The 18584-nt window shown below is 39.6% G+C and overlaps 1 protein-coding gene across 2 annotated transcripts in view; it reads left to right on the top strand.

The window, feature by feature from the left end:
• The window catches only part of LOC147537553 (uncharacterized), an 84173-nt gene extending 71156 nt beyond the window's left edge, over positions 1-13017 (top strand). The window contains exons 3-4 of one of the 2 annotated variants that reach the window (XM_086639412.1): positions 10239-10869; positions 11128-13017. In XM_086639412.1, coding sequence (XP_086495538.1) covers positions 10403-10869; positions 11128-12163 — 1503 coding nt within the window. In that variant the 5' untranslated portion in view covers positions 10239-10402 and the 3' untranslated portion in view covers positions 12164-13017. Of the gene's footprint in view, positions 1-10019 lie in introns of both variants that reach the window. The other variant, XM_086639414.1, reaches the window with a different exon arrangement.
• Positions 13018-18584: the final 5567 nt, after the last annotated feature.

Below are 18584 nucleotides of genomic sequence, written 5' to 3'. Positions count from 1 at the left end.
CATCACATGTAACCAACTTTGAAATACTTTTCTGATACTCCCATGTATCTTGACTGATTTAAGGTTAAGGTGCTGTTTGTTTTTCTTTTTATGTCTGAATCTGAATTGGTTGGATCTGAAAAGTCTGAACTGAATTGGCTGAATCTGAATTGGCTGAGTTATTTTAGAAGTTAGATGTTTGTTTTCGAAATCTGAATTAGTGGATCTGAGTTATAATTTTGACATATATACCCCTACTTGATATTTTACACAAACAAGTCCTAACCCTCCACCCTTCTCTAAAATAAAAAGAAAACCCTAACCCTAAACTTTTTATCCTCTCTCTCTCCAAGTCTCCAACAGCAAGTCTCCAACAGCCTCCTCTCTCAACCTATCTCTTTCAAACATTTGTTCTGGCGAGAAAGTCCGACAATAGAAGTCCGGCGAGGTTTAGACTCTCTCAATCCCTTTCTCTTTTCGTCCCTCTTTCTCTCTCCAACAGATCCGGCTTTGTGTGGTGCGATTTGTGTTCATGTGGTGGTGGCGCTTTGTGTTCATGTGGTGGTGCGATTTGTGTGGTTGTGGTGATCTAGGTTGTGTGGTTGCGGTTGTAGTCGTCTAGGTTTTGTGGTTGTGGTGGTGGTTTCGGTGGTGGTGGTGGTTGTGTGGTTGTGCTGATTTCGGTGATGGTGGTTGTGTGGTTGTGGTGGTGGTGGTCTAGGTTGTGTGGTGGTGGTCTAGGTTGTGTGGTGGTGGTGGTGGTCTAGGTTGTGTGGTGGTGTTGATTTCGGTTGTGGTGGTGCTGATTTCGGTTGTGGTGGTGCTGATTTCAGTTGTGGTGGAGCTGATTTTGGTGGTGGTGGTTTCGGTGGTGGTGGTGGTTCCGGTGGTGGTGGTAGTTCCGGTGGTGGTGGTGGTGTTGCTAAATAAAATAATGACTGAGAATAGTAAAAGTTATGGGGCTATAATTGACATTTAGCACATTTCAGCATTGGAGATTTGTTTTCAGACTTGTTTTGAAGTCTGAAAAATATGAGCTCCTTTTCAGTCAATTCAGACAATTGACCCAATTCAGACGATATTTCAGATTTTCTTAAATACAAAAAACAAACACAACCTAAGAGTCCGTTTGATATGTTTGAAAATCAAATAAGAAAATTGATTTTTCAGTGTTTCCTTCAAGTGAAAGAGTGTGAAATCAATTCCATGTAGGAAAAAAAATAAAAGTTGGAAAAGGTCCAATTTTTTCCCACTCTCAACATGTGAAAACGGTTTTCACACTCTCATTGCGCGCTCTATCTCCTCACGGTAATCCCCACCTTCTTTCTCTATCAAACTTTTAGATCTCAATTTGCATAATCAACTTACAGAACCTCCACGTTATTCTTCAAAACTGAAGAGAAGAACCAATAAAACATTGTCCATCTAAAGAGAGGAGAACATCTCCGTAAGCTTCAACTCTTGATCTCTTTGATATGTTCAATAAAGAAAGTCACCTCTTTCTAGATCTAACTTTATCGTTATCTCCCTCCATCTCTATCGTTATCTCAAGATCTCCATATTTTTCTCTCTGAATCTCCACCGTTCTCTACCTTAATCTTCACTGTTCTCTCTCTCTCTCTCGATTTCAGTCTTCATCTCTCTGCAGAGATCTCAATCGGTCTCTCTAAGATCCCCGAATCGGCCTCTCTAAGATCCCCGAATCGGCCTCCCTCCCATGAACCCTAAAACAAGTCAAATGGGAGAGATTGGAGAAGGTGTTGAACCTTTAATTTGATTTATTCTAAAGGCACCTTGTGTATTTGCCCTAGACGCCCCCTTCTAAGTTTAGAAAGGCGTCAACAGGGATAAAGTCTGGCGCTTTAAGAAATTTCATCAGATTTTCTCACACCTACGAAACAGTGAAAATTGAGTTCTATATGAAAAAGATGGTTTTCTTTCCTACAAGAGGAAAAATGGCTTTCACATCCAAATGTTTTCACATGTATCAAACGAACCCTGATTCTCCAATCGAGTTTAACGCTCGTTATTTTTCTATGAATGATATTCCATTATATGACCCTACGATATATTTAACTATGGCTGCGAGCTTGTTTTATCTCAATATTACTCGCCAGGATATTGCACATGGTGTGCATGTCGCTTGTCAATTTGTGGGTTCAACTATTATTACCCATTTGGCAGTTATTTTTTTGTTATTAGATATCTTCGTGGTATTTGTTTTTAGAGTTTCTTATCTCATCGACTTCTTCCTTGACGTTACGAGTATATTCAAATGTAAACTAGGCGAGCGATTGTGCAGATTGCAAATCCATTAAGGGTGACTGTTTATTCTTGGGTGATAACTTTATTTTCTAAAGGAGCATGAAACAAACTGTTGTATCTAGATCATCTATTGAAGTTGTGTTATGGTGTCTACCATAGCTTAGATAGGCTGGTTATGTTGGTTACTTCCAGACATGTACCCATTTCAGAGCCTACCCCTATGTTTAGGACAATCAACATGGCATCCATATTGCTTATGATTTAGTCTTTCACGAATGCACCAAACACATTGAGATTGATTGTCATGTTACTTGACACCACTTAAAGCACCATAAGTTATTCTTTTGTCTCATCCACTATAGAGATTGCAGACTTATTTGCCAAGTCACATCAAGCTTTCGTTTCTTAGCTAGAAAACTTTTGATGCTTTCCAATACTTCAACACGAGTTAGAGGGTGGAGGGTATTGGAATTATATATAATAGTTTTGGTTATTTAATCATTTGATCTTTAAGGGTTCTTTAGTCTTTTTCCTCTCGTACTTATTTATGTGTTTGCTATTACTCTTGTAACTTAGCTTCAATATAACGAAATCTTAGGCTCCATAATGGTTATTCTCTCTATACTTGTATTTGCCAAGGGTGCTCACACCTTATTGTGGTGTTATATGCGTTCAAATCAAATGTTGCCTATCAGGCCAGGCGGGCCTCACCTAGAAAAGAACGGGAGGGTACAGACTTCGGGGTGGGTCGACACTAGCCTGCTCCATAATCCAGCCTGGGCCAGGTTAGCCCGTCGACTTTAATTTCAAAAACCAAAAAAAATAAAAATAAATTACAAACTTAACCAACAAACATACTGATGCACCAGAAAAGGTTGCACACCCAAGCGGAGGTATCAAGTAGTAACCGGTAAAACCGGAGTCGATCCAAGGATAGGTTGGTAGTTTGGATATCGAAGGGTCTTATCCCTCGGTCTAGATATTAAAAGCTAACTTAGACTAAAAAGGAGAGAAACAAGGATAAATGGGGGGTTATGAAATTGAATAAGCAACAAGAAGAGAATAAAACAAGTAAAACTAAACTAAACAAGAAAGTAAACGGGCGAGAGAGATTCGAGAGAAGAGTCGGAGGAACAAGAGTCGGGAGACGGTAAGACTCGATTCGGGCAACAAATAAGTGAGAGAGGTGTCGAAGTCCGGAATCCATAATGATAAACCTACGACTATGTGTAGTCCGATTTGATGTGTCGAGGTACAATCGATATTCGACTCCTAAAGTAGATGTCTCTAAGTACTATGTATATCCGGAGATCATACTTAGTCAAACAAACGTCTAAATCGGTTAATCCCGAGTCATCGAAAGTGTCGTCTAGTCGCCTAACTATGTGAAGTGCATGACAAGACACATGAAATTATGACTTAGACTACGATCGATATCGAATACTTCGTTTCGTCTATTAACTATGCGAACTGCTTGACAAGACACATGAAAATACGATCAAAACGATAATCGAAATAAATGAACATCAATTTATAATCAAAACATCAAATCATATTAAACATAATCACGAATTCATCACATTTCATCTCATATAATCGACACACTAAAGTTAGCTAAACATGGTGATTAAATAAGAAATGGAAAGAAGATGATGAGAGAATCCCCCTTTTTCGATGTGGTTCGAGGCTAAGATCGTCGGAAAATATGAGTCTTTAAGGTGCAGCCGATCTCCCCTTAGTAAATTCTGGGTTCCCCATAGCGACCACCATCATCTTCTCCATTTAGAACACAACCTCCATTAAAGCTAACCCTAGCTTTCTCTCTCTAGAAATTTCTTGTCCAAAATCAAATCAAACTACATGGGAAGCTAGCCAAGATGATGGGGAGCAAAAGCCCTAAAGATTCGGATCAAGAAGGTTGTCGGAAAACTCATAAAAATCCGGTCAAAGAGTGAAGAAATCCGGCCAAAAATCAAGATCCGGCCAAAGGGTGCTGTCCCGAGCCTTGTGCGCGCCTGCAGATGCGTCCCGGAGCATGTGAAGCTTCCCGTGGACGCGTCCTTGCTGCTGTGGAAGCTTCCTCATGCTCCGGTAGCTGCTGTGGAAGCTTCCTCATGCTCCGGTAGCTGCTGTTCGCGCACAGCAGCTGCTGCAGGTCGCGCCTGCAGCAGCGTCCCGAGCTTGAGGGCTGCTCCTGCCGTGCTTGCAGTCCCGTGCTGGCTGTCATGCTTTCCCGAGCAGCTCGAGATGCTGCCGTGCAGCCCGAGCTGCTGCCGGCCAAGGCTAGGCCGGCCTTGCCTTGGCCGGCAATCCTCCTTCTCCTTCTTCTCTTTTTCTCTCTCTCAAGCTCTACTTGGTGATGAAGAACCCTAACCCTCTTTCTCTCTCTCCTTTCTTAGTGAAGAAGATGATGAATAGTCTTTCTGAATAGTAGCCTTTGACCCCTTACTCTAACTTGAGTCAAACCCTAGACTTAGTCAAACTTGACTAAGTCTTTAGACCACAAATGGGTGCCTATAAAATCTCTACCCAATTCTTCTTCTCTTAATATTTCTTGGGCTTGGACTTGGTTTTGGGCTTTGATTTAGAAACCGAGAGAGTGTCTCCATCCTTGTCTCTACATCTTCAAATTCTTACAAAGGACTAGAATACCCTCGGACTTCTTTCTTCCACATCTTCCCCGTCCGAACTCCGAATTGAATACCGTTTTCACCGTCGGACTCGTCATTGACTATACTTGTCATTTGATTTGCTTGAAGTCTTTTTCTCTCATTTTCGGCACATGAAATGATAGTGATAGTTCGCTTCTTTTATTCCGAATCACATGCTTAACTCCAAAATAAGTACCTAACATGAAAAACACATAAAATATTATTGATAACACTCAAAAAGGACTAATTAGTCTAAGTTAGGCTCTCCAAATGTGACATTTTCGTGTCACATCAAGATCCTCAAACTTAAAAATTGCTAGTCCTCGAGCAAATAAAACAAAATAAAAGCCTAGCTCACTTTTGGAGGCATCCCGGTTGCATTTAGCGTATGCAACAAGCCTTTAAACCTCTAGGTTACCCCTAGAGGACGAGTGTCGTCTCGTGAGGGTTTCCATAGATGACACCCACAAACATCGTGGTTTCAAATACACAAGGGTCCAAAATCCAAATCATAGATAAACATGGTTCATATAGTAAAGGGTTTAAGCATGTCAATGTATAATGAATCAAGTAAATGAGCTCTTGTAAAAGCTAAAAGCCCCTTCACTAATGATCTTACCCTAAAGTGCTAGTGTCATACCATAATGAGCAACATCTACGTTCCGAAGTCACAAAACCTTGATTCCTAAGTTAGTACATTTCGCCTCGACTTCGGCCTCACGGACATACACTCCAAATACGAAATCACTCAAGAATGGTTTGCTCGTATGTGTGAGTGTGATCACTAACATGGACTCAACACATAAAAAGGGGCGAGGACAACATTTTGGAACGAATGATCTTCGAAAAGAAATTAGCCACTAAATAAAGTGGGGAAACTCACTCGCCCTTCTCACCCATTCGACCCTCTAAGAATGCCTTCCAAAGGTTAACGGATACTAAAGATGGATGACGATGGAGGATTCCCGAGAATGTCGAACTCTTCATGATAGAACCTCTTAAGCACTTCCACATTCGTTTCTTGCTTCGAATACTTATTCATGAACATACACACAAACACACATATATACAATCACATCACTCACACAAAAGATCTAACATGCTCAAACATAACATAAACAACTTTATTCATCATTCATTTTTTTTTCTTTTTGTCTTTCTTTCTTTCTTTTTTTCACTTTTTCACTTTTTTTTTTTTCATAACACAAATACAATTAACCAAAACAAAATACAACACACATAACTCTATTCTTGCAATCAACTTTTCATTTCATACTTGCTCTTGACATTCTTCATTCTATCTTCTCATGTCTTCATTCTCAGGATATAAGATGATGGATGGTGATGGAGTATCCGCCTCCCTCTAGTTGGCATTCTTATCGGGTTTCATGGACTACAAGGGCAAGGTTAATTAGCTATCCTAATGTCACTCCTAGTGGCTAAGGAAGTTGAGCACACGAGATCAAATGAGCTCTTTTAATAGTTACGAGGTTGAGTAGCTCTTCATTCTACTCGGAGTTAGCGCGGAAGAGTACACTCGAAGGACAATTTAAGCTTTGAGCTCTCATAGGGTTAAGTCTCCACTAATGACTACTCTAGGTCTCTTAGAGATGTTTCTTCTTCAATAAGATGTTACTCCCATAGCATAACACAAACACTCAAGGACTCGACTTTCATGCAAAGACCATTAGCAATCACAAAACTCATCAACTCGACACATATGCATCAACATTCTTAAAACTATCACTATAATCACATGCAAATCTACTCAAAATGTTCAAAAAATTTCAAATTTTGGCTAATTTGAACCCTTTTGTCTTTGAAACCCATGGTCATGCATTGGTTATGGTCATATCCCGCATCCCCAAACTTAAAACTAACATTGTCCTCAATTTTCTAAGCATACACTCACCAAAAGATGAAGAGGCACATCAATTTAAAGAGAAGAGTGGAAAGATATTACCATAACCGAAGGAGATAAAAGATGATACTACCAAGACTCATGTATAACGAGGTTCCAACTTGATGCCAAGCTCACGCCATCCCCAAACTTGGAACAAACCACGCCTTAGAAGTAAAACATATAAGAAATGCTCCTAAAATATCCAAAAATATAATGAGAATGAAGCACATAAAAAGCAAGACCATATAAAATGACCACTCACGCGGGATCACTCGATTGCATTTCGCTATGCAATTAGCCTTTGATTCTCTTGTTTTCACACAAGAGCACGAGTTATGTCTCGTGGAGGGTTTCCAGAGATGATACCTACAAACATCAAAGGCCCATCTTAATCGGCTAACGATCGTATAGTAAAAGACGGAAGATTTGGGGGTCAACCCAGAGAAAGCTATATACAAATGCTAAAAGTCTCACAATAATATCGAAGCATATAAGTGCACGTGAGACTAAAAGCGAAAAGAGACCATCCCCAAACTTAGTGGATGCACGGTCCACTAAGTACGCATAAATGCTAGGGGCGACGACTAAAAAGCCGTCAAAAGGGTCGACATATAAGGGAAGTGGGAGGAGGTCAATCCGAGGCAAATAATCAAACTCAAGCTTAGTGGATAAAACATCCACTAAGTCCCTAGACATGCTAGGAAAGACATCCGAAGTGTTCCATAAGGGGTCAATGATGAGTCATGAAGATGCCTCATTTGAATCTCTTAATTTGGGCTTGTTAGTCTATTTCGAGCAGTTACTCTCATGAATTACTTGTTTCTCTTTTCCAGGTGTCTTTTACGGAGTTCGGTGCGAAAAAATGCTAAAATCAGGAGAAAGACACAATTGAGGGGCATTTTGGTCATTTGGAGATTATGGTAGTCGGGTGAGTCGGCTAATATTGATGCTCGGATAAAATTAGACTTCAACACGATCCCGTAGGCGAAAACAGAAGTGAAATCGAAGCCCAGATGACGAAACTAGAATCGGTCAAAGTTTTAGTCAAAATCAGTTGACTGAAAGTCAACATGGAGCGTAAGGGACACGTGGCGTGCAATCTGTTGGCATTCCGGTTCTAATTTGAATATTATTCCGTGTATACGCGGCGCAAGATACTCGGGTACTCCAAATGCTACTTATGCAAGATCTAACGGCTAGTTTAACTTTCGTAAATATGGCTTAATCTGAAGAGGAGCGTCACACAACATTTACCAACCCGAGAAGCACAGAATCATGTCGCCCTAGCCATTCACGATCAAACCAAATCCGGATTTCCCTTTTGTCTATCTTCTCTATTCAAATTAATGGAAGGTTTCAAATTCACAACCAAAAGAAAGATTTGCAAGAGATTGATAGAGAAAGAAATCTTCAATTAAAGAGGAAGGAAAACATGAGCTCGGCAAAGATGGAAAGGTTGAGAAGAATGTTAGAAAGAATGGTGTTGTATATATATTTTCTAGAGAGAGAGAGCTCTCGGTTTCTCCATCGTTTCCATTTTCAGAGAGAACTCGGCTGGTTTAGAAGATTAGAGAGAAAAAGATATTTTGGGTATCTCTAACAAAAGAAAGATAGAGATTCGGTTTGACAGAGATAGACAGTGGGATATGATTTTTATTCATCTCTTTATAAAAACAGAGGAAGGGGGGAATGAGGACATATCTCGGTTTGGGGTCGAAAACAATCACCATCTCGACTGGAGAGTCTTCCTCTGGTAGCTCAACCAAAACCGACTATATTAGAGAGAGAGAGTGATGTAAAGAGCATCTCGGCTGGGATCATCTCGGTTTGGAGATCATTCTCTCTAGCTCAATCAACACAGAAATATCAGAGAGATAGAGAGAGATAAAGGGGGGCTCACGGCAGAAAAGGAAAAACAGAGGAGACCCATTCTCATCATCTTCATCATCTCGGGTTTTTGGAATTGACTTCTTAGTGAGAGAGAGGGAATTCACAGAAAGCAATTGAGGTTAATGAATTGAGTGTGAGTTATTTGGCATCTTCTCACGGCCAGGAAAACAGAAAAGGGAGTTTAGACAGAGAGAAAGAGGAGCCACGGTTATAACATCTCTCCACCATTGAAGGATCATAACCGAGCTAGAGAGAGAAAGTGAGAAAGAGAGTTCTGTTCTTTCTTTTCTTTTCTTTTCTTCTTCTTCTAGTTCTTCTCTTAGTGAGAAAGAGAGAGTTAGATTAAGAGAGTTGAGAGAGAGAGAGAGATATTGTAGAGAGAGAAAGATTGAATCAAAGGTTATAAAATCCATTATCATCTTCTTCTTTCTTTATCCTTAATCGGTTATAACTATTAGAGAGAGTTTCTGTACTCATTAGAGAGAGAAAGAGAGAAGTTTGGAAAGAGAAATAAGAGAAAACAGAGAAGGAGAAGAAAAACCAGGGAAGGAAAATTATTTTCTCACCTGGAAATCGTTTCCGGGAAGACGAGAAAATAATTTTCCCTAAGGTTCTGTTTGGCTGCGCAGAAGGAAAAAAAGGCGAAAAAAGGTGTTTTCTCTCCGATTCTTTACTTTATTTTCCAATTCTTTTTACATAATGACTATGAGTAACTAATCTTACCTATCTAGGGTTTTAGATGAAGTTTCAATAATTATTCTAATGATAAATTTATTACAGTTTTTATTATTTTAACGATAATATCTTCCGGGTTTTTAGACCGTCCATGGACTGAAAACCTGAGTTATACAAAGAACTATCGAATTAGACCAAATTAATTTGTCCTTAGAATTGTTAGGAGAACGGATTCAGAAAACCCTAGGCTCTCCCCCATTTGAGTTCCTTGTATCATTTGTAATTATTTTCTTTCCGTAATTTTATTTTAATATTTTATTTATTTTATTTTATTACCAAAACCTCATCAAAACAAAAAAAAAAACCAAGTTACTTCCAAGTCTTAGAATAGGTTTCACTTAGTCTCTGAGGAACGAACCGGTCTTACCGGAATTATCACTTGACGCCCGTATACTTGCGGGTGGTGACCTATTTAGGAAACTTTTTAGGCCCATCAAGTTTTTGGCGCCGCTGCCGGGGACTATGTTTTAAATTTATTCTAATTTTGGGAAGTTTTTATTTTTGGTAAGTTTTGAATTTTGGATACTTTGACTTGCTTCTCTGTTTTTGGTGTGCAGAACACTAAGGAGCTGAAGAGGAGGCGCAACAAGGAGGAGGACCTCAAAAGAAGAAATTTACTGTTTTTATTTTTATTTTTTTGTATTTATTTTCGTGAGAGAGAGACTTAGACTTTTTAGTACTTTCTTTTGTTTTGACCCGAAATTGGAGGGCTTTTATAAATTGTAACCGAAAATCCAAAGAAGCCTCGGGTTCGAACACTTGAGGGAAGAGTGGCCCGGTCGTCTACAAAGGTCATCGCCCGTCTTGAACGGGAGGTAATTTCTCTGACCACCCACGAATCCCCTGTTAGTGGGTACTTTTCATAAGATCTTCGTAGTGCTTCCTCGATTTTCGTGTTAAAAAAAAAGGACCAATAGAAAGGAATCAAGTGTAGTTTTTGCAAGTGTCAATTCCCATCTTGTGATCGTGCCTGACCATCATGGCACATTTTTCTAATGGTTGGACGTACCCTGTTGATGATGATGACCTTGATCTAAAGGGACCCGTCATCAACCGAACTGATATAACCTTAAGAGAATACCAACAGTTGCGTAAAGACTGGCTTAACCAACGTGGTACGACTCTAAGAGATTATCAACGACTTAACGAGGGAAATAGGCTAGTTGAGCCTAACCGAACTGGTATGACCCTAGGAGAGTACCAACAGATGTGTAGAGACGAGCCTAACCGACCGGGTATGACATTTGGGGATTATCAACAAATGTCTAGAAACGGTCCGACTAGTGAGTGGAGTAGACCAGAACCTGATCGATCTCATATGACATTAGGAGAACACCGACAAATGTATAGAGATGGTCAAAATAGTGATGGATATGGTCCGACACCAAATATGTATGAGAGACCTTATAGTCCATACTATTATGAGGCCAATGACTTTAGAGACAGGTATGATCCTAATATGTACGAAGGAAGTTATTATCAAGAGTCTCCATTTAATTACACTAGTGAGCCTTACTATGAGGAGACTCTTGAAGATAGATCTCGATCAGAGTCCGAGAGTCGTCTCAGGGAGATGATGTCACAATTTGCGACTCAAACAAAGCAGGAGATCGAGTCCTTGACTCAACAGGTAAAAATGCTTAAGTCACAGTCATTCGCCGACGAGGAAGGGGTTTCACAACCCCAAACTCAGGAAGGTACTAGGTATGATGATCCTAATATGTACGGTGGGAGTTTTTATCAAGAGTCTTATTTTAATTACATTAGTGAGCCTTATTATGAGGAGACTCTTGAAGATAGATCTCGATCAGAGTCCGAGAGTCGTCTTATTGAGATGATGTCACAATTTGCGACTCAAACAAAGCAGGAGATCGAGTCCTTGACTCAACAGGTAAAGATGCTTAAGTCACAGTCATTCGCCGACGAGGAAGGGGTTTCACAACCCCAAACTCAGGAAGGTACTAGGTACGATGACGAGGTTAATACGTCTAACCCTAGTACTAAGTTAAATGTCGATGAATTTACTGATAATACCCTAGAGCCTGAAAGGTCTGATGTTGACTTGTTTCCTCCACTCGTGTCGCCTCACCATGATCGGACTACACTAGACGTTGATATTCAAGATGATGGCTCAATGAGCAAGTTTGGGGATGACACAATTCTTAACTTTCCGACATTTGAGATTTGTAAGGAGTCAGTCTTAGATGAAAAGCTAAGAAGGCATGATATTATGAATAACTACGAGGCCGCAGATGTCTTTGAGGACATTGATGACGCTAGAGACATGTTGGATAGTTTGTCAGACTGTTTACCTAAGGAAACCATGGACCTTGACTTGGTCCCCGAGCCTGTTGCCTTACCCTTAGAGTCTAGTTTGACCGTTCACATGATCTCAGACTCGGTTGTTGATCCCTTTTGGGACACTTCAGATGTCTCCTCGAGAACGTCTATGGAAATAGTGGATATTCTATCCACTAAACTTGCAGATGACTTTCTGCCTTCGACGGATATATTGGCCCTTCATTGTTATGTCGATCCTTTTGATGACTTTCTAGTCATTGGTCCGAGTATTTATGCTTACTTAGTGGATTGTGCATCCACTAAGTTTGGGGATTACCTTTCTTTTCTGATAGTCTCACATGCACTATCAGTAATTTACAAAAATGTGAGACTATCGTTCACTGAAAACTTTGTGTTTTGGGTGGACCCACAGATGTATCGAATATTGGTTTACAGTTAATCACATATCTGTAATCCAGTAGGTTAATTCTTTCTATTTGTTCGAGTCATCTGTTTCGTCTGGCTGAAGACGTTAAACTTAGCGCTTTCTGGGAGGCAACCCATGCAGAGGACGCTGAATCGGGTAATATCTCTCCCTTCATCCTGTTATTTTTGCATTGTTTTCAGAACATTGAGGACAATGTTCGGTTTAAGTTTGGGGATAGGGGATTGAAATTTTTGCTAAGTCCTTATTTCAAAAATTCAAAAGGGTTTAAAATTTTTCAAAATTTTTAATTTTTGGATTGAAAATGTGAGTCTAGTTATTTTTGCTTGTTAATAGTTATAGAGTCTAGTTGGTTGTGCTACACTTTTGCTAAAGGTTTTTTTCACGAATTTCGAGTCTTGAGGTTGTCTGTGCACTAGCCATGTGAGTGTTAGATAGGTGAAGAGTTGACTTTTCTGAGAGAACTTAATAGATCATAAGTGGAGACTTAACCTATGTGAGATTCTGAGCCTTTCTTGATTGTTTTGAGTGATCTCTTCTGAGCTAATTCCGAGTAGAGTGAAGAGCTACTCAACCTCGCAATATTGAAAGAAGAGCTCAGTTGATCTCTTGAGTTCAAACTTTACAACCACTAGGAATGTCATCAGGAAGTAAACCTTTCTCTTGTAGTCTGAAAAACTTGAAAACAACGTCAACTAGAGGAAGATAGAAATCCATTTATTAGAACCCTGAGAATAAGGCATGAAGCAAAATGAAGAGAATTATACCCAAGGAAAGAATAATGTCAAGAAAAGTCTTTGTGTATTTGAGTTTGATTACCAGAAAAGTACTATGAAAAAAAAAAAAAAAAAAAAATCAAAGAAAAAAGTGTTTGTTTGTGTTTATCCCAAAGTAGTTCTTGAAGATTTGAAGACGTCGAGTTCTTAGGAGTTCTAGTTTATCCTTAGTCTATCGACCTCTAGGAAGCATTGTTAGAAAGTAGATCAGGTGAGAAGAGTTGGTTAGCTTCCCCATTCCGTATTAGTGGTTGTTTCCTTCCTATGAGATCAGTCGTCCACGAAGAATTTAGTCCATCTTTTGTCATGTGTTGAGTTTTCTTTCATACTCATACTCGCACATAGAGTGAACCATTCTTGAGTAACTTTAATTTTTGAGTGTATGACCGTGAGGCAGTAGTCGAGGCGAAATGTATCGAGACGGTAATCGAGGTCTTGTCTTTTCAGAACCGAAATGATACTTATATTGGCTGGTCACGTGCACTTCGAGTCATGATTACTAGTGAAAAGATTTTTAGCATTTGTATGGCTTGGCCGACCTGGATTTCATTTCTATTAACTTTCGAAAATTTTTATCGGCTTAACATTTTTAGTCCATGTCATATTTAGATCCTTTTGGATTTTGAAACATTGAATTTTGTGGGTACATTCACTGCAAACCCTCACGAGACAAAACTCGTCCTATAGGGTAACCTAGAGGTTTAACGGCTTGTTGCACGTGCTAAGTGCAATCGTGATTCCCTACGAAAGTGGTGAATTGGGTTTGGTTTCATTTTTCTGTTTTGCTCGAGGACTAGCAAAATCTAAGTTTGGGGATGTTTGAAGAGTCATGAAGATGCCTCATTTGAATCTCTTAATTTGGGCTTGTTAGTCTATTTCGAGCAGTTACTCTCATGAATTACTTGTTTCTCTTTTCCAGGTGTCTTTTACGGAGTTCGGTGCGAAAAAATGCTAAAATCAGGAGAAAGACACAATTGAGGGGCATTTTGGTCATTTGGAGATTATGGTAGTCGGGTGAGTCGGCTAATATTGATGCTCGGATAAAATTAGACTTCAACACGATCCCGTAGGCGAAAACAGAAGTGAAATCGAAGCCCGGATGACGAAACTAGAATCGGTCAAAGTTTTAGTCAAAATCAGTTGACTGAAAGTCAACATGGAGCGTAAGGGACACGTGGCGTGCAATCTGTTGGCATTCCGGTTCTAATTTGAATATTATTCCGTGTATACGCGGCGCAAGATACTCGGGTACTCCAAATGCTACTTATGCAAGATCTAACGGCTAGTTTAACTTTCGTAAATATGGCTTAATCTGAAGAGGAGCGTCACACAACATTTACCAACCCGAGAAGCACAGAATCATGTCGCCCTAGCCATTCACGATCAAACCAAATCCGGATTTCCCTTTTGTCTATCTTCTCTATTCAAATTAATGGAAGGTTTCAAATTCACAACCAAAAGAAAGATTTGCAAGAGATTGATAGAGAAAGAAATCTTCAATTAAAGAGGAAGGAAAACATGAGCTCGGCAAAGATGGAAAGGTTGAGAAGAATGTTAGAAAGAATGGTGTTGTATATATATTTTCTAGAGAGAGAGAGCTCTCGGTTTCTCCATCGTTTCCATTTTCAGAGAGAACTCGGCTGGTTTAGAAGATTAGAGAGAAAAAGATATTTTGGGTATCTCTAACAAAAGAAAGATAGAGATTCGGTTTGACAGAGATAGACAGTGGGATATGATTTTTATTCATCTCTTTATAAAAACAGAGGAAGGGGGGAATGAGGACATATCTCGGTTTGGGGTCGAAAACAATCACCATCTCGACTGGAGAGTCTTCCTCTGGTAGCTCAACCAAAACCGACTATATTAGAGAGAGAGAGTGATGTAAAGAGCATCTCGGCTGGGATCATCTCGGTTTGGAGATCATTCTCTCTAGCTCAATCAACACAGAAATATCAGAGAGATAGAGAGAGATAAAGGGGGGCTCACGGCAGAAAAGGAAAAACAGAGGAGACCCATTCTCATCATCTTCATCATCTCGGGTTTTTGGAATTGACTTCTTAGTGAGAGAGAGGGAATTCACAGAAAGCAATTGAGGTTAATGAATTGAGTGTGAGTTATTTGGCATCTTCTCACGGCCAGGAAAACAGAAAAGGGAGTTTAGACAGAGAGAAAGAGGAGCCACGGTTATAACATCTCTCCACCATTGAAGGATCATAACCGAGCTAGAGAGAGAAAGTGAGAAAGAGAGTTCTGTTCTTTCTTTTCTTTTCTTCTTCTTCTTCTAGTTCTTCTCTTAGTGAGAAAGAGAGAGTTAGATTAAGAGAGTTGAGAGAGAGAGAGAGAGATATTGTAGAGAGAGAAAGATTGAATCAAAGGTTATAAAATCCATTATCATCTTCTTCTTTCTTTATCCTTAATCGGTTATAACTATTAGAGAGAGTTTCTGTACTCATTAGAGAGAGAAAGAGAGAAGTTTGGAAAGAGAAATAAGAGAAAACAGAGAAGGAGAAGAAAAACCAGGGAAGGAAAATTATTTTCTCACCTGGAAATCGTTTCCGGGAAGACGAGAAAATAATTTTCCCTAAGGTTCTGTTTGGCTGCGCAGAAGGAAAAAAAGGCGAAAAAAGGTGTTTTCTCTCCGATTCTTTACTTTATTTTCCAATTCTTTTTACATAATGACTATGAGTAACTAATCTTACCTATCTAGGGTTTTAGATGAAGTTTCAATAATTATTCTAATGATAAATTTATTACAGTTTTTATTATTTTAACGATAATATCTTCCGGGTTTTTAGACCGTCCATGGACTGAAAACCTGAGTTATACAAAGAACTATCGAATTAGACCAAATTAATTTGTCCTTAGAATTGTTAGGAGAACGGATTCAGAAAACCCTAGGCTCTCCCCCATTTGAGTTCCTTGTATCATTTGTAATTATTTTCTTTCCGTAATTTTATTTTAATATTTTATTTATTTTATTTTATTACCAAAACCTCATCAAAACAAAAAAAAAAACCAAGTTACTTCCAAGTCTTAGAATAGGTTTCACTTAGTCTCTGAGGAACGAACCGGTCTTACCGGAATTATCACTTGACGCCCGTATACTTGCGGGTGGTGACCTATTTAGGAAACTTTTTAGGCCCATCTGTCAACAACCGAGTCTGAGATCACGTGGAAGGTCGAACTAGACTCTAAGGGTAAGGCAATAGGCTCGGGGACCAAGTCAAGGTCCATAAGTTCCTTAGGTAAGTAATCCAATCCGCTATCTCTTCAACTACTATGTTATCGACATCCTTAAAGGCATCGGGAGCCTCAAAGTTAGGCATAACACCTTCCATTCTACATAACCCATCCAGATAATCACAAGTGGTAAAAGTTGGAAAGTTCAACATCGTGTGATCCCCAAACTTGCTCGTAGAGCTATCATCCTGAATATTCAAATCTAATGTAGTCGGATCATGGTGAGATGACAATGGTCGAGGGATTGAGCAATAAGGTTCATCGGTCAGTTCATGCTCTAAGGGTCTATCAAAGAGCTTCTTCGACATTTAACTTAAGACTAGAGTTAGGTGTATTACCCTCACCATCATTCATAGTCTCCTCTTGGGTTTGGGGTGCGCGAACCCCTTCCTCGTCGATGATAGGCTCCGACTCAATTCTATCAACAATATTGAGAATCCATTCCGTGATCTCTTTTATATCTCGATTGAATCTAGTTTGATACTCTAACAATGCTTGGAGAGTTCCTTCAGACATCTCCTCGTAATAAGGCACATGAGTATAACTAGACGAAGACTCTCGCGAAATACCGATCATGGGACAATACTCGGTCAAGTGGTCTAAGCTCGCACAAATAGCACAAACAGGGCTAATGGTCTCCATGGTCCTTTCTCCACTACCTTCATGTAGATACCTAGCCTCGACTCTTTGAGTGGAATCATCGAGTCGAGAATTGTCATCAGTGAGTGAACCGTTCATATATGCTTGTCGATAGTCACGAAGACTTCGACGTGGTCGATCAATACTAATAGCACTACGGTCCTCAACAAATGACGAATTCATACATGAAGGTGTGGTCATCCCAAATTCTTGTCGATAGTCTCGAAGACTCTTACGGGGTTGATTACCCTCATGCTCATAATCCCTAAAACCATGTTCATGACGAGTCTGACCGACTCCATACATCCGTCGATATTCACCCATGGTCATCCTAGGTCGGTCAGACTCAACTCGCCTATTCCTATCACTAGTCGTAACATTCCTATATAAATTTGAGTAGTCCTGATGACTTGTAGATGGTCGACTAGTGTTGGAAAGGGTTCGCATAAGGTCATTCTCATCAAATGACCAACTTGCCATGATCTCACAATGTTCAAGGATACTAACACACAATCACAAAATGGGAGCTAACACTTAAAGAACTAAACAATCACACACAAGTAAAAAAAGAAGAGATAGAATGTGATACTATCGAGTGCTCCTCTCGTTTCGTTCGCCTTTCTTCTTAACTTCTCGATTCCTTCCTTTTCCTTCGCTTTTATGTCACTTTTGGCTCTTTTCTTAAAATGTGTACCTAAAAAGATAAAAAGATAAGAAACTACAAAAACAAATAAAGAAAAAAAAAAGCGTCTAAGTAAGCAAACAACACTAAACTACTGAACAAAACAACAAACGATATCTTAACTACTAAACCTATCCCCGGCAGCGGTGCCAAAAACTTGATGCACCCGAAAAGGTTGCACACCCAAGCGGAGGTATCAAGTAGTAACCGGTAAAACCGGAGTCGATCCAAGGATAGGTTGGTAGTTTGGATATCGAAGGGTCTTATCCCTCGGTCTAGATATTAAAAGCTAACTTAGACTAAAAAGGAGAGAAACAAGGATAAATGGGGGGTTATGAAATTGAATAAGCAACAAGAAGAGAATAAAACAAGTAAAACTAAACTAAACAAGAAAGTAAACGGGCGAGAGAGATTCGAGAGAAGAGTCGGAGGAACAAGAGTCGGGAGACGGTAAGACTCGATTCAGGCAACAAATAAGTGAGAGAGGTGTCGAAGTCCGGAATCCATAATGATAAACCTACGACTATGTGTAGCCCGATTTGATGTGTCGAGGTACAATCGATATTCGACTCCTAAAGTAGATGTCTCTAAGTACTATGTATATCCGGAGATCATACTTAGTCAAACAAACGTCTAAATCGGTTAATCCCGAGACATCGAAAGTGTCGTCTAGTCGCCTAACTATGTGAAGTGCATGACAAGACACATGAAATTATTACTTAGACTACGATCGATATCTAATACTTCGTTTCGTCTATTAACTATGCGAAGTGCTTGACAAGACACATGAAAATACGATCAAAACGATAATCGAAATAAATGAACATCAATTTATAATCAAAACATCAAATCATATTAAACATAATCACGAATTCATCACATTTCATCTCATATAATCGACACACTAAAGTTAGCTAAACATGGTGATTAAATAAGAAATGGAAAGAAGATGATGAGAGAATCCCCCTTTTTCGATGTGGTTCGAGGCTAAGATCGTCGGAAAATATGAGTCTTTAAGGTGCAGTCGATCTCTCCTTAGCAAATTCTGGGTTCCCCATAGCGACCACCATCATCTTCTCCATTTAGAACACAACCTCCA

The sequence above is a fragment of the Eschscholzia californica genome, unplaced genomic scaffold (assembly GCF_041429995.1).
Source record: "Eschscholzia californica isolate CP2 unplaced genomic scaffold, dmEscCali1.0.p SCAF_5, whole genome shotgun sequence".
NCBI classification, from domain to species: domain Eukaryota; kingdom Viridiplantae; phylum Streptophyta; class Magnoliopsida; order Ranunculales; family Papaveraceae; genus Eschscholzia; species Eschscholzia californica.
The sequence above is the reverse complement of the archived record's forward strand: the minus strand, read 5'-3'. Positions and strand labels throughout refer to the sequence as shown.